Below are 14,898 nucleotides of genomic sequence, written 5' to 3'. Positions count from 1 at the left end.
GCTTCAGCTTGGACTCATACAGCCTTGTAAAAGTCATTGGCCTTGACTGGTGCTATCGGTAAAGGCAAAAAATGGCTCTTTTCGATTCTGCGTTGACTATCGCCGCTTAGGCAAGCTACAAATAGCCGATTCTCTTCACTGTTTAGAAGGCACCGCGTAAATTATCTTCTTGAATATACGCATTGGCATGTACTAATGGCTGAGTGTGATCGCCTAAAACAGGGTTTGAACCTCCCGGTGGCATATACAAGTTGAACAACATGCCATTTGGGCTCAGCAACGTGACTGCAACATCTGAGTGCATGGTGAATACTATCCCTCGAGGCCTCAAGTAGTAGAATTGATTGTGTTACCTGGGTGGCGTAGTCGTTTTTCCCAAAAATTTCAAGCACACCGTGTTTGTCTGCACAATATTCTGACAAGCCTACCTTCTTGCTTGTTTGTTCGTTTTTTCTTGAAAATCATGATACGTATACACACTGAGGAATAGGTCAAGCATGCGTAGTTGAAATTAAAAAGGGTTTTCTGAAGAATGTTACGTGATTTTACAAAAAGTTTTAAATGAACAGGCATTATTACATAATACATTAGATTAGAACTACAAGTAATGCCCTATGGAGCTCGTATTCTAGACTGCTGTATTACGCCGACGGAAACAATTGTGAAAATATTACTTCTATTCCACCACGTCTGATTGAGGAATATTTATGAATACAAGAATGAAATACTGCTTGTTTAGTAAATATAATGAAACTACACACGACAATTAGGGCAATCTCCTGGCAATAATGCGCACCTGAGGAGCTCAAGTTTAACCGATTTCTTCAGTTAAATTTAAGGCAAACTTCGAAAGCGGAATAATGAGAAGCCGTGTTCTATTGTTGAATATCTGCGGTATGACAAAAAATTTCTGTGCAATATATTGTAATTAGTCGCAGAATTGACAATGAGGCGACAACTTCAGACCAGTCTTGTATAGCTTTAATGAGGGGACATGACTTGCGTTGGGTACGTGTCACAGGTATGCAGGTATGTGCCACAGGTGATTATTTATATTTACCTAAAAATGGCGAGAACAGGCATTGCTAGTGTTAACACTTCAGCGCTAAAAAAAAGCAGATATTGTATGCGTTTACCACACTGGTTGCCTCATGTTGTAATATTTCTTGAAATATAGGCTCTTCTCCCTGTTTTTGCACTTGTACAGGTATTCCATTGCTCCAAAAATTGTGTTCCGAATTTGGGACTTGAAAAGTTACACGTCTAACATTTTATGTTACCCCCCCCCCCCTTATGCATTACGCCAACTGAGACCTTTGAAAGAAAAACTAAACAGTGATGATGTTGATGACTTCGAAATGTGGTGATCGTAACATCTGAGTGACGAGGTACGGTCCGATGTGGCTTCCAGGGGAAGTTATGCTGTTTCTTCACTCCATTTCACAGGCGCATAACCGTTGCGGCCTCGCTTTACTACAATATTGTTCCTTCTGCTACTATTTGCACTGCTACTACTATGACAGCTAGGTAAACTATTACTACTTCTGTCTGATATCACTATCAAAGCTAGCCGTAAGCGTAACACCTATCAGGCGCCTCTGCATCACGAACCCACAAAGGCTCGTCGGCAAGCTGCTTATAGCCAGACGCCGAGTTTTAAATGCCAAGGTGTACTGCAGGTACTTTCTATCTATCTATCTATCTATCTATCTATCTATCTATCTATCTATCTATCTATCTATCTATCTATCTATCTATCTATCTATCTATCTATCTATCTATCTATCTATCTATCTATCTATCTATCTATCTATCTATCTATCTATCTATCTATCTATCTATCTATCTATCTATCTATCTATCTATCTATCTATCTATCTATCTATCTATCTAGTCACCTACGTCTAGGTGCTCACGTGATACTTCTTAACTTAAGGTGAACCAAGATTAGTACGGAAAGGTAAGATGGTTTGACGAACACCACCCGCTGGTCATCACATGAATAAAGTGACAGTCCCGTCACTTACGTCACCAAAACCTTTCTGCCAGACACGTTGGGCACATACCTGTATTACAAAGGTGAGTACGTGTCACAGGCATGCGGCTTTGTGGCATAGGTGATTAACTCTTTATATCTACTTAGGAATGGCGAGAACAGATATAAGTAATTTTGAAACTAGAGCGGCAAGAAAAGGCTCACATTGACAGCATTGACCGGACTAATGGAAATAATAGATATCAGGGTCCCAGCAGGAATCAAACCCGAGCTTTCTGCGGTGCAATTAAGTATTCTACCACAGACTCACGCCAGATGTCTGTACTGCTTCGGGAGAATACATTATTCACGCGTAATGTTTGTGAAACGTCTATTGTGTGTCCAATGCTGAATACCCTATTTTATAAGCATTACATATCTACTCATATGACACAGCCATCATGTTGTGTTAATGCTAACATCAGTTATGCACCATCCGTTGAAGTAGACTCATGTAGGTGTGTCCAGGCCCGCCATCCTTCTAACATTGCTTCTCGATTCAGGTGTTGCTAGCACCCATGTTGCTGTATGTATCGATGCGCCCCACGATTAAAGAACTGAATATTGAAAACATAGGTGACTGTTCAACGTATGTTTGAACGTACAACTACTGTGCACATATGTAGCGACATTTCGTTTTGTTTCGCTGTATAGAAAAATGATGGCACAGTCGCCTTCCATCCGCGTGCTTCGCATATCAACGAATGCGAAGGTAGGTGGAATCGGAAAAACTTTTTTGCATTAAAAGCGGGTTTTATGTGCCAAAAAGGCAGGCGAAACAGTGTTCTTAGCATCCAACGTCGTCAATATAGACGCTATGATTTTTCACAGAACTGCAAATAGTTTCAAAACAAAGTCATACCTGACTTGTATCTACATCAACGAAGCCGTGCAATTATATGCTTGTCCACACGGTTTTCCACACATGGCCCTTCCTTTTATTCCGCGGCATGGTCAGTCGAGTCTACACTGTCGAATCAACACACCCCTCGGTCTCTCGCTCGCTTTTCAGCAGGGTTGGGAAGGGAATTGCCACAGAAGAGAGTCAGAGCATTAAAAACTATATAAGCAAGAGTTGCGTCCCATTGCCAGGTCCGACTCGCTTAACTATAATTCATCCCCTGCTTGTGCAAACTATAAAAGTAAACTAGAAACAAAACTGAGGCCGTGCACACCATACTTTAATTGCATTGCTGAGTACCTCAGGGGACGAATTGTAACTCATGATTGCGGAGTTAGACAAGCAGAGCAGAAAGTAGGTCTTAAAATTATTCTGCAGAAAACGAAAGTAATGTACAACCTCGGAAGAGAACAGCGTTTCGAGGCAGGTGAGAAACCCTTTTCGAAAAAGGGCGTGCCTAGAGCCGCGGATGTGAAGTACAGTCTGCCGCCATTGTGAGGGCACCTCAAAAGACGACGCAGGCTGTGTGTCCCGGTGACGCTGATGCGCGTTTCTTGCATTGCACACAGAAACCTCATGTGTTTCTGCAGTACGCGGACCACGTCAGGATAGCACACCGATGAGAGTCTCTTGCAGGGCGGATCCATGCATTGCCAGTCATAACAAGCCAAACTGCTCTTTCAACCCGTTGAAGGGTACAAAATACTGCTCATTGTGCAATGGAAGCAGCTCGTAAAGCTTATGAGAGCGTACTAGGCGCTCGATAAAGCTAGAAAGCGGTGCGATTGGAGCGGATGGTACGAAGAACTAGCCGCCAACACAAACATCACAGCACTCACGCATTCGACGGCTCACTTTCCATGCCATTATGATGGGGCTAGCTATTCACGCTCCTTTGCGAAGCGAAACTGACGAAAAGCTCACCGTCAGGTGGTGTATTTTTGAAAATAGTCTATAGTGCACTTGAAGTTAAAAAGACTTTTTCTACTTAGGACAGGTAATATTTTTGGGGCCGAACCACGAGTATATATATAACTAGAAGAATAAGAATGGAGTGGAGCACACTTGGCAAGTACTCTCGAATTATGACAGGCAGATTGCCCCTATGCCTCAAGAAAAGGGTATATAACAGCTGCATCTTGCCGGTACTTAGCTACGGAGCAGAAACCTGGAGACTTACGAAAAGGGTTTAGCTTAAATTGAGGACGACGCAGCGAGCAATGGAAAGGAAACTAATAGGTGTATCTTCAAGAGACCAGAAGAAAACAGAGTGGATTAGGAATCAAACCGGGGTTAAGGATATCATAGTTGAAATCAAGAAGAGGAAATGTACTTGGACCGGGCATGTAGCACGTAGACAGGATAACCACTGGTCATTAAGGGTAACTAACTGGATTCCTAGAGAAGGCAAGCGGGTTAGGGGGGAACAGATGGTTAGGTGGGCAGATGAATTTAGGAAGTTGGCGGGTATAAATTGGCAGCAGCAAGCACAGAACCGAGTTGACTGGCGGAACTTGGGAGAGGCCTTCGTCCTGTGGTCGACGTAGTCAGGCTGATAATGATGATGATGCTGACAATCATAATGATGACGACGGTGATGATGATTATGATCATAATGATGACACCATATCTTGACAACGAGAGTGTTTTATTACGTGGTCCACCAAGACTTCAGTGACGAACTGTACACGATCACATGGCAAAGTAACAGTTCCGCCAACGGGAGTCGAGTCCGCGACTTCTCGGTCCACTACAAAAGATGCCTGGTACACTATCCACTGCTCCAAGATCACACACTCTGAAGGGCTCACAAACAGACCTTTTTCATCTCTCACTTTTTTCTCACTATGCTCTTGGTCGGTGGGGTTGTGACGCTTTCTGGGAATGGTCATTGGAACCGATGCATCGTCACCCTGGCCTTTGCGATTAGCTCTTACAATGCATCGCTGTTACGCATTTGTCGTAATTTTGGCAACATTTAAACACACTGCGAGTTGGTGACCTCTGCCCAAGTGTCGTAAAGTCCCTAAATCACTGGCGTCACTCATAGGATGCAGTCATGCTAAACTCCGATGTGCGCCTGTCTTACCTGCCTTGAACGCGTACCACGATCTCCACCTAGGCACGCCCTAAGGGAGTATGCGCAGTTGATATGTGAAAAGAAAACGAAAACGCCCGAGTGGCCGGAAACCCACGACCACACGTGTCGAAGATGTTAACATTTGTTCTGCCCCATCCGGCCACCGCTGCTTTAGTTACATTGAAAATTCATTTCATTTTGCCTGCTTTCTCAGAAGTAAAGTTCGTATCAAATTCTAGTTATTCACACAAAGTAGTAAAAATAAACAGCTCACACTTTTTCAAACGTTGTTTTGGAGATAAGCCAGGAGAAACAACACGAGTGAATGCACCGGCAGTGACATCGGAGGATTCAACCAGTTGCACACCAAGCCAGACACGGTGGGGCATGCCGACTCTCTGCTGCTGCACCATCTATTTCCAAAGTTCTCGGCAATCGTAATCCAAAAGCAGGCTCTCGATGAACGCTTCCTCGTTGAGGCCGTGAAGCCTCACGTGCTGCGCGGTAGTTTGCAATTTGAGCCGATATGAGCCACTGCCGAGCCTTTGCCGCCATGTTGAATCTGCGGCTTTCTCGTCAGGTCACGCGCTTTTATTTAGCGCAACCAAGGTCGTCAACCGAAAACCTGATCCGGTTTCACTTGGTGGAAAAAACGGTCTCAGACCAATTTTTGCGCGTCGGCCGCGCTACATGGTTTTCCGGTCACTTGGGCGGCGAAACGAGTGAGTATCCGGAGAGTTTCGCCACTTTCACTCTTTTCAATGCCAAGTGTGAACGTGCCCTAGGATACGTCTCCGCTGGGCTACAGGTGACATAAGACTGGCGTTGCGTTTCCCCTAGTTCAGCTATCATGTTCAATAACTTTCAAACATGCCGCGCGATGCCTATACCTTGTCTTAAGTTTCGCGCTGAAGCAGCGATGCTCTTCTTGCGGTCACACCACTTTGGCTGATTATTATCACCCAGCTTGCGACTACAGCTACCACAAGAATTTGCCTACTCATCAATCATGGTGGTTATTTGTTGTCATAAAGTATCCGGTGCATCTACAATAAATTGCGTTAATAATGCCACCTAATATACAATGTTTTTGCCGACACCTCGAGAAAGGAGATTGATACTTATCGTATGGCCAGCCACACACACCACGTGGTCGCTTCAATTAGTACCTAACCATTTTACTGGTTTCTTAGGAGGTGATTCCATTTTCTTTAGGCATCACCTCTTGTAAAGTACCATACGTTTAGTTCTTCCCCAATATAATGGTAAAAATTTAAACAGCGAAATTTATGATTGTCAGTCTAGAGAACTAACTACGCTCCAAGACAACGAAGCCTACATCACGTGTCGACGCGAGAACCAATGCCACGTGAGGCATGTGGTGGCGGTAGTGTGCGTAATTCAATGATTCCGATTCAGCATGTTCTTCCCTTATCGGTGCAAATGCATTCATCTCATTAGTTCGGGATAATGTGCAGTATCGCTCGCACTGGCACCTGCGGACGCAATGCTGTTGTGCATGCGATGCTATAGCTAATAGAATTCTTTTCGTTACACCTTGCACATAGAGTTCCTCTCGTTTTTGCCACATACTCTATTTCATGCTGACATAAAAAACATGAAGCATGGCGCTATTATCTCATAGTAGAGGAAAAAACACTCTAAAAGACAATCACACCTGCGACAGGCCAGATTCAGTATGAATTGTACATTCTTAACCTGAAAATGGCCAATACATTATACACTCAGTGATCACGAGCGAACAAATGTTTTCATAATCGCATTATGCCGATGCGGTTCTTACATATATTTATATAAAAAACTGCCCTTCAAATAACTCGTGCCTGCAGGAAAAAGTGGGCAAGGAAAATAAATCATAAGGCCAAAGCAAGGTTGTTGGATTTTTTTTTTTTTCAGCCAACCCTGACACTCCACCAGAAAAACGTAACGCACACACACAACTGAGTGCTGCCATGTCGTTTGTTTCTGCGCTTTCCGTGGTTCCCATGGCTTCTCGCTGGAGCACTACTTCTGCTCTTCTAGGAATATTATTTGTGGGATTCTATATAGGTAAGCATCAGAATAACGCTTGTGTAAATTTGCGCTTTCAAATATAAAGCTTCACCCCTAGCAAAGGTTAGCTTTGAGGCATACTCGAACATACTCGAACGTCTTAAGCGCCTGTGTGTACAATGCTGCAAATAATTTTTCAGCGCTCATCAGTGGCAGTGCCACTGTATATCACTACAGCACATAACTCCAGTGGTTACCTGGAAAACATTCCATGGTGACTCTTGAATTATGTAAGCTTCATTCCCACTTCGTTGATGTGCCTGCATTGGTTGCTGAAACACAGTAACGTCTGAAGAGCCACACGGCTATTCATTTGGCTTTTGTTGGTGACGTCACTACACATAACTTTTTTTTCTAAAGCACGTTCGCTTTGTGCGTGACAGCAATGATTTTCTAATTTTTGTTCGGTAGTTTTAACAGCGCGGTAGACACCACTATTTAGATAAATTACTTTTTTTATTAGCGCGAGATAATGCCTCCTGCTTGAGTGTGGTTTGCCAGAGATTACATAGGTGACGCTTACATAATGTGGTTTGTGAACTGATTAGTTGATCGAAAAAACGAACCGTGTATTTTTTATTATGAGTGAATTCATAATGCATGTAAGTATGATTTCGTAAAAAGTGAATAACCTTGATCATCGAATTCATCCAAACATCTTCTGCCAGCGAAAAAAAATCTGGCAGATTCCGCGTACCTGGGAATCCACGTTATGCGAAGCATGCTCAGGGAAGGTGACCGTATTGCATATTTTATTGAGCGACACGTCATGAAATGACAATTATTACTTATTTATTTATTTATTTGCAAATACTGCAGGCCCTATTCGGGCCCAAGCAGGAGTGGGTAACAAATATCAGGGACAAAACAGAATATAAAAATATAAGAAAATACAAAAACTGGGAACAAAAATAAGGAAATTCTCAACATCAAGGAAAATATAAATAATACATAGCAATAATAGCATTCATACCGAAACAGAAAAAAATCTCAGCACTAATGAGGAACTTAATATATTGCATAATGAAAATCAAGTGTTAGGTCATTGACGAGATGGGCGAACGATTGTGTCGTGTCCGCATTAACGACCACCTGAGGTAACTTGTTCCATAGTAAAAAAGCATGAGGGAATAATGAGAACTGATGAACGTTCAGTTGAGTGAATGGTTGTCTAACTGTTTTATTATGATGAAGACGTTCAAAGCGCACGGACGGGTTGGTTATGTAGCGATATATGTACAAATGTTGCTCGCACAGACATCTGTTGAAGAGTTGCAGATGTTTATCTAACCAGTTGTTTGCATTTGCGCAACTATGCACACTGGAACATGCATATTAGTATATTAGTAACACCAGGAGCTCATATGAAGCGTTGATGCTTGTGGGGGCGCTGGCCCTGGACACTGCGGCCTAAATCAACTTCAGTGCAAGGCAACTAACCACAATTGGCGTTAACCCGACGTTACGGCTGTATCAATTGAGTACCTATGTAATGTTTATAAAATTAAGTAGGGAGCACTACAATCACTATTGACGTTTCATGAAGGTTTGCGTCTATTTGAAAAGTTATTCCGATACCTGGCGTGTCTATACCTCTGTGGTACAATGCTTCATTGCCACGCAGAATGATTGGATTCGATTCCAGCTGGGACCCTGAAATTTATGGTTTCCATTCGTCAGGTCAACGTCACCAATGTCGGGTATTTTTAACGCTCGCGCGCTAAAACTGCCAATGTGTGTTATCATCGTTCCTGGGTAGACACTAACCCCCGTATTCATAAACGCTCCTCGACTCGACTTTCAGCCTTCACTTGACAGAGCTGGGCACTGCGCCACAGCTCGGCTCAAAATGACGCTGCGCTACTCAAGAATCACAGCAGATTGTTGCTGATATGCAATGAATTGCCGTGCCTAGAGACGGCTCTCCCATCAGCTTTCTCAGGGGAAGGTGAAGCGTTGAGTGAAGGGACGTTCTAGAATACGGGGGTAAGTGTCAATCACTTGCGGCACATACCAAAGTACCAGCGGCACATACCGCCCGTAGGTGTTCTCCACTGTCTGGCGGGAAGTGTTTGACGATCTATGCGATGAAATTGTAACATTATTATTGTCTTGACCATTGCGTCATACTTGTCAAACCATCTCACCCTACCATGCTAATTTTAGATCACGCCAAGTTATGACGGTGACCACGAGAGTGCCCAAGCGTAAGCGGATAGAGAGATAAAAAAAATATGCTCAAAGTTGCCGAAGTTCGCTAAGAAATGCTTTGCATATAAAATAGTTGACAGTCTTACAGCAAAAAAAAAAAAAACGCTTCATTAAAGGAAGTCCACTAGCTTGAGGTGTAGTATTCAAGGCAATTTTAGTGGATTGGTTGCTGCTGCCTAAAGATCACGTGGCCATAACAAGAGCAATGCCACCCCCACGCTGTTGGAAAAGCCATTTACAGTTCGTGCATTGAAGCTACTATCGCAGGTTTCTCGCCCGCATGCTCATCGACAGCTAGTCGCTTATAAGCTCCTGGCTAGTATGAACTTTTATTCAATCGAAAGTAATCGCAGTTGTATTAAATCCATGCGAAAAGAAAGAATTTCATGGCAGTCTGTTTCCACAGACAAACGTTTCTTACCAACGAGGTTTCTATACAAGTAAAATTGCTCACTTCAAAGCTAAAGCACTTAGTGCTGGCATCGTGCGCGACGCTGCCGCAACTACCAGCTTATAATATTTGCTGGCGTTATTGAGAGTAAGGTGAAGGAAGAAGATTTTTGAACTATATATATATATATATATATATATATATATATATATATATATATATATATATCCTTTTTTGTGTTTCTATTATTGCTCACATTTAGATATTTTTGGATATTTGGGGGCTTTCACTAGCAGACAAAGTAGATGTTGACGAGTTAATTTCATTATTCTGTATGGACTCCTTCAGGGCTTTAAATTTTATTTGCGCAATACCGATTCACCAAGTCAGTTTTTCTATTAACAAATAAAATTTCGGGATAATGGCGACGCGGGCGGCATTTATCACCCCTGCAAGAAATGCAAAACTACATAAGTCTTTCATAGATTATGCAGCCATTGTTGTTCGTGGTATGACTGTATATGAAAGAGAATTCTGAAAGGCCTGTCTTTATAAAAACAAGAAAAATCACGAATACTACTGTGTCGGCGATGTCATGTAATCAATGCGCAAAGAATATGCCTATACCACGAGCACCAATGAAATCTCAAAGTATATTCACGCTTTGCGGGAGATAATGAGGATGGGCATGCACCTAATATTTTGGGTGACATAGCATGTTTTGATATAGCAGTCTCTTGCACTGTGATACTTTTTTGCGCACGCTCTGTATATATCCTGCTGACTTTCCTTAAAGGAACCATTCACTGATCAGCAGGAAATCTTAGGAATATAACCTTAATAATTAGATATAACATGTGTAATTCAGCTGACAAGTTCAAAGAAATCTGCTTCCATAGTTCATTATCAGGCATATCTTCTTTCCAACAATATTTGACACGTAAGTTATATGTAATTCTTATGGTGATACACATATGTACTGAACTTTGACACTAATGAGGCCTAGAAAGAACACGGAAACTAGATGAGACAAACATCCAGTATAATGTTTTACTCGATCGTTCTTGTTGGTATATATTGAAGTAAAAAACATAATACGAACAATTGAACACGTCCCAGGTACCTTGCGAATTGATATGTTACGCATAACATGTCGGGTGAAGGTGACCATACTGTATTTTTAATCGAGCGACAAGTTATGAAATGGTGCTCTATATACATAAAGTGTGATTTTTTTATAAAAAGGACACAGGAGCGCGTGGCGTGCGCGCTCGGGCTGCTACTGGCAGCGCCTTTAAGTGGAAGCGAGAAGAACCACGGCCTCTTATCGCGTCATCTCGCGGTGACCTAAACAAGCAGTCAATAATGATTTGGAACCACTGGCAAGGCTGCAAAGTCCTCCTCCTTCAAGAAGATTAGGCAACAGCCCGGTAATCAACTTGAAGGGGGAGCGACTTCCAATCTTGCCGCTCGTTCTATTACCATTACCTGCTTGTTTTGCTCGCCGCAAAATAACGCGAAAAGAGGCCGCGGTTGCTCTCACTCCCTCTTGAACGCGCTCCCAGCAGCCGCCTCTTGAACGCGCACCCAGCAGCCGCCTGAGCACAGAGGAGACGCGCTCCTGTGTTGCCTTTCATAAAAATTGACACTGTACAAATGTTCCACAAACAGACATATGTTCAACAGCTGCAGATGGTTATATAAACTGTTGTCTCTTTGTGCGCAATGATGCCAACAGGCACATGAGCCTGTTGGCATCACCAGAACAGATAAGCTGATATGGAGCGCTGGTGCTTGCGAACGTTGTATTCTTGGACGCTGCTAAATAAATGAACTTTAGCGCATGGCACCTAAATACTATGTAGGTTTACGCGACGTGGTGGCTTCATAGTAGGAGTATACATGAAATGTTTATAAAATGAGATGGCCAGCACTGCAACCGCAATTGAAGTTTCACGAACACTAGATGCTATTTGAAAAGTAGTTCCGAAAACTGACTCAGAACGCTGTGGTAGAATGCATGATTGCCACGCAGAGTGCTGGGGTTCTATTCCTGCTGGGGCCTGGTATTTATTGCTTCTATTCGTTGTATCGATGCTGCTGATGTCAACTTATTCTCAACGATCGCGCGTAAAATTTATTTAGGTGTGTTCTCGCTGTTCTTGCGTATATAGATACTAAGTTACAATCACCTGTGGATCATACCCACATACCAGTGGCGCAAACCCGCCCGCAGGTATGTGCCACTGTCTGGTGAGAAGTCTTTGACGACGTGCGCGGCGGGAATGTGTTGATCAGCGCGTCCTATTCGTCAAACCACTTTACCCTCCCATTCTAATTTTGGTTCACGCCAACCTAAAGGGGTGATCACGAGAACACCCACAAGAAAGCGGCTGGATAGATAGGTAAATACGCAGATAGACGCCGTTAGTGTGAGTAGTAGGTGAAGAAATGTAGGCATTGAAAATATGGTAGTTAGTCAGTACAGCCTCTATCGTACAGACATGCAGCGCTGTTTTGTCGTGGAAAATTAGTAATGTAGTATCCCGCCCAACAAAAGACGCTACTAGAGCCTCTAGATAGCACTCAAAAATAGAAGTGGGCTTGTACGTTTGAGTAACATGTGTTGCAGTGGATAAATATTTAACTTAGTGTCTTTTACTTCGCAGTAGGAATTAATTATGACAACTAGTAGGCAATCACAATTTCACCTCTTCAAACACTGCTTCAGCAAGCCATAATCCACGATTATGCTAAAGCCTATTGGTCTGTGCTCAAAAGCCCCGGCACAACCTAAGCTTAGCACTTCAGCACACGATTGCGTACGCCCCTGCTCAATCCAGTGACAACAGTACTGAAAGTTGGGTGAGTTGGTACTCATTCATGACTTCTTTGCGCAAACACGTACACGGACACAAGGAAAAGCGGCAAACAACATGGGCGCAAACTCACAATTAGTTTATTTTGAACAACGAACTGTATTTATATCTTCACGTAGCCCACACGCCCCCCCCCCATCGGTGGATCCAGGAACAAACGAGATAACCTAAAGAAAGCTTATTCAGCGCTACGTCATGATAAGAACCACAAAACAACAAAAATTGAAAAATTCACGCATCTGCAGACGGATTGTTGCACGTGCCTTTCAAAAAGTCAAATTCTTTATCGGACATGGTGACGGAAGCTTGGCCAACACATTTTTCTTCCATGTTTCTAATATGGAATGCTTCAATCAACTCCCTGTTAATTTTTCTCTTGTGAGTTGACAGAATCTTTGTGTCTGAAAAAATTGGTACGCACGAACAAGACTTGCAGTGATCCACCAGATGTGTTCGTCCTGAACTACGTAATGCCGATTCGTGCTCCCTCAACCTTGTGTTTACACACCTTCCAGTTTGCCCGACATAAGATCTGCCACAGCTGAACGGAACCTGGTACACCAGTGCTATTCTGCAAGACCGGTATTGTTGGCTGTGTTTCATCTGGCAGCTGTTCTTATTCTGCGTAGTGCCAGACTCCACCATGTTCCGAAGTCGTGGACACAACTTTGACAGCTTGTTGGGTGCTGTAAAAACCGAGGTTACTCCGTATATCGCTGCTACGTTCTTCAATGGGACAACCTATGAAGATATGGGAGAACTGCAAGCTTCCTTTTTTCACTTTGTATTCTTCTGGGAATTCTTTCCGTCCCTTTTATCACTGGGATAAGTTTTTTGCAAATAGTGCTCAGCAAATGGCGGGGATACCCAGCTGCCCTGAGCCTGCTTAGCTGGTCCTGAAAGCTGGAAGCAATCTCGTGTACACATCACTGAAGCAACAAAGATCTAAAGCACGAGGATGCTAACGCATTTTTTATTACTTTTGAGTGTCTAGATGCAAAATTTAGCAGCGGTGTTTTGGCTCCTGGACTATACCGCCAACACACATGATCTGTATTGAAGAGCAACTTGGTGTCCAGAAACTGTAGAGACTTGTCTTGTACAAACTCTATTGTGAACTTCAGCCCAAAGGAATTCTCTCTAAACACCTTAGGAACATTGAAGACGTTCTGGTTATAGTTATCTTTTGGTACGAGTACAAGATAGTCGTCCACGTACCGGAAAACGTGTTCCGCAGTCCCTGCTAGACTATCTGACACTTTTCTATCAACGCCACTGAGGAACATGTCACTTAGGATGGGTGCTACAGCCGACCCGATACATACTCCAGCCTTCTACACATATAGGTCCTTGCCAACACCAACAACAGTGGACTGTAAATACACCACGAGCAGTTCCAGAAATGCCTCCACTGTTAACCCGCACCTTGACCGGAACTCCAACTCGTCGTTGTGTTGCGTGATGCAAACTTTTACGCTCTCCACTAGTTCACTGTGTGGAAGCGAATAGTAGAGAACTTCTACATCAATACTCGCTGCACTCAGGCGTGACGGGTTATCTTTGCGAAGGAAGTCAACCAGGGCTTGCGAGTTGCGGATTCGGTAGGGGTCATTATTTTTAGGGCAGACAACTGGCCATGTAGAAAGCGGGAGACCACATCGAGCCACGTGTGTCTTTCTGATACGATTGCTCAAAACGGACCGTCATTCTTGTGCATTTTGGCAACGAAAAACATGTCAAGCTGCATTCCTTGTGCTTTCTTGATATTTGCTGCGACTGCGTCGAGTCCCAGACTTGACAATAACTGAAGTGCACTCTTCTTTACGTTGGCCGTCTTGGCCGGCACTTTCTTAAAATTTTTCTCAACGGCTGCGCTAGCCTTTTCTGCGAACAGGCTTTCTGACGGCACCACAAAATGGCCTCCTTTATCCGAGAGAACTAGCCTCAGTTTTTTTTCCGCAAAAAAGGACAAAAGTGGTCGAACACTCACAGGCCTTTGGCGTTGATTCCTTGTCCGAGACACTAAATCCACGCATTCAGACAAGCACCCTGGGCGAAGCTCTTCTTCTACGTTTCTTGACAACTGCCGGCAAAACGCGAGCTTATCCACAGGAGACGGTGACACTTTCAGTGCGTACTTCTGACCTCTTTCAAGCACCTGGATGTGCTTAGCAGGAATGTTGTGTTCACCTATAACTAATACTTCTACCTAGAACTAATACCTGCGGGCTAAATCCAGTGACTTTAGCCCGCAGCCTACGGCTTCCTGCTACGCGTCTTTCACATCTCCCAGAAAACAACCACAATGATCATGAAGAGGCAGTAAGC

At 43.4% G+C, this 14,898-nt stretch overlaps 1 protein-coding gene and 1 long non-coding RNA gene across 5 annotated transcripts in view; one reads left to right on the top strand and one right to left on the bottom strand.

Annotated features, from left to right (window-relative positions):
• Nucleotides 1-7,394, bottom strand: part of LOC142765322 (uncharacterized) — a 49,274-nt gene extending 41,880 nt beyond the window's left edge. For both annotated transcript variants that reach the window (XR_012884184.1, XR_012884185.1), the window contains exon 1: nucleotides 7,287-7,394. This is a non-coding gene — a long non-coding RNA (uncharacterized LOC142765322). The remainder of the gene's footprint in view (nucleotides 1-7,286) is intronic.
• LOC119167582 (uncharacterized) overlaps nucleotides 6,946-14,898 on the top strand; it is a 212,831-nt gene continuing 204,878 nt past the window's right edge. For all 3 annotated transcript variants that reach the window (XM_075866089.1, XM_075866090.1, XM_037419085.1), the window contains exon 1: nucleotides 6,946-7,086. In XM_075866089.1, the coding sequence (XP_075722204.1) occupies nucleotides 6,990-7,086 (97 nt within the window). In that variant the 5' untranslated portion in view covers nucleotides 6,946-6,989. The remainder of the gene's footprint in view (nucleotides 7,087-14,898) is intronic.

This window comes from Rhipicephalus microplus, chromosome 6 (genome assembly GCF_043290135.1).
Source record: "Rhipicephalus microplus isolate Deutch F79 chromosome 6, USDA_Rmic, whole genome shotgun sequence".
In the NCBI taxonomy this organism is placed as follows: Eukaryota; Metazoa; Arthropoda; class Arachnida; order Ixodida; family Ixodidae; genus Rhipicephalus; species Rhipicephalus microplus.
This window is presented reverse-complemented; position numbering and strand designations above follow the sequence as displayed.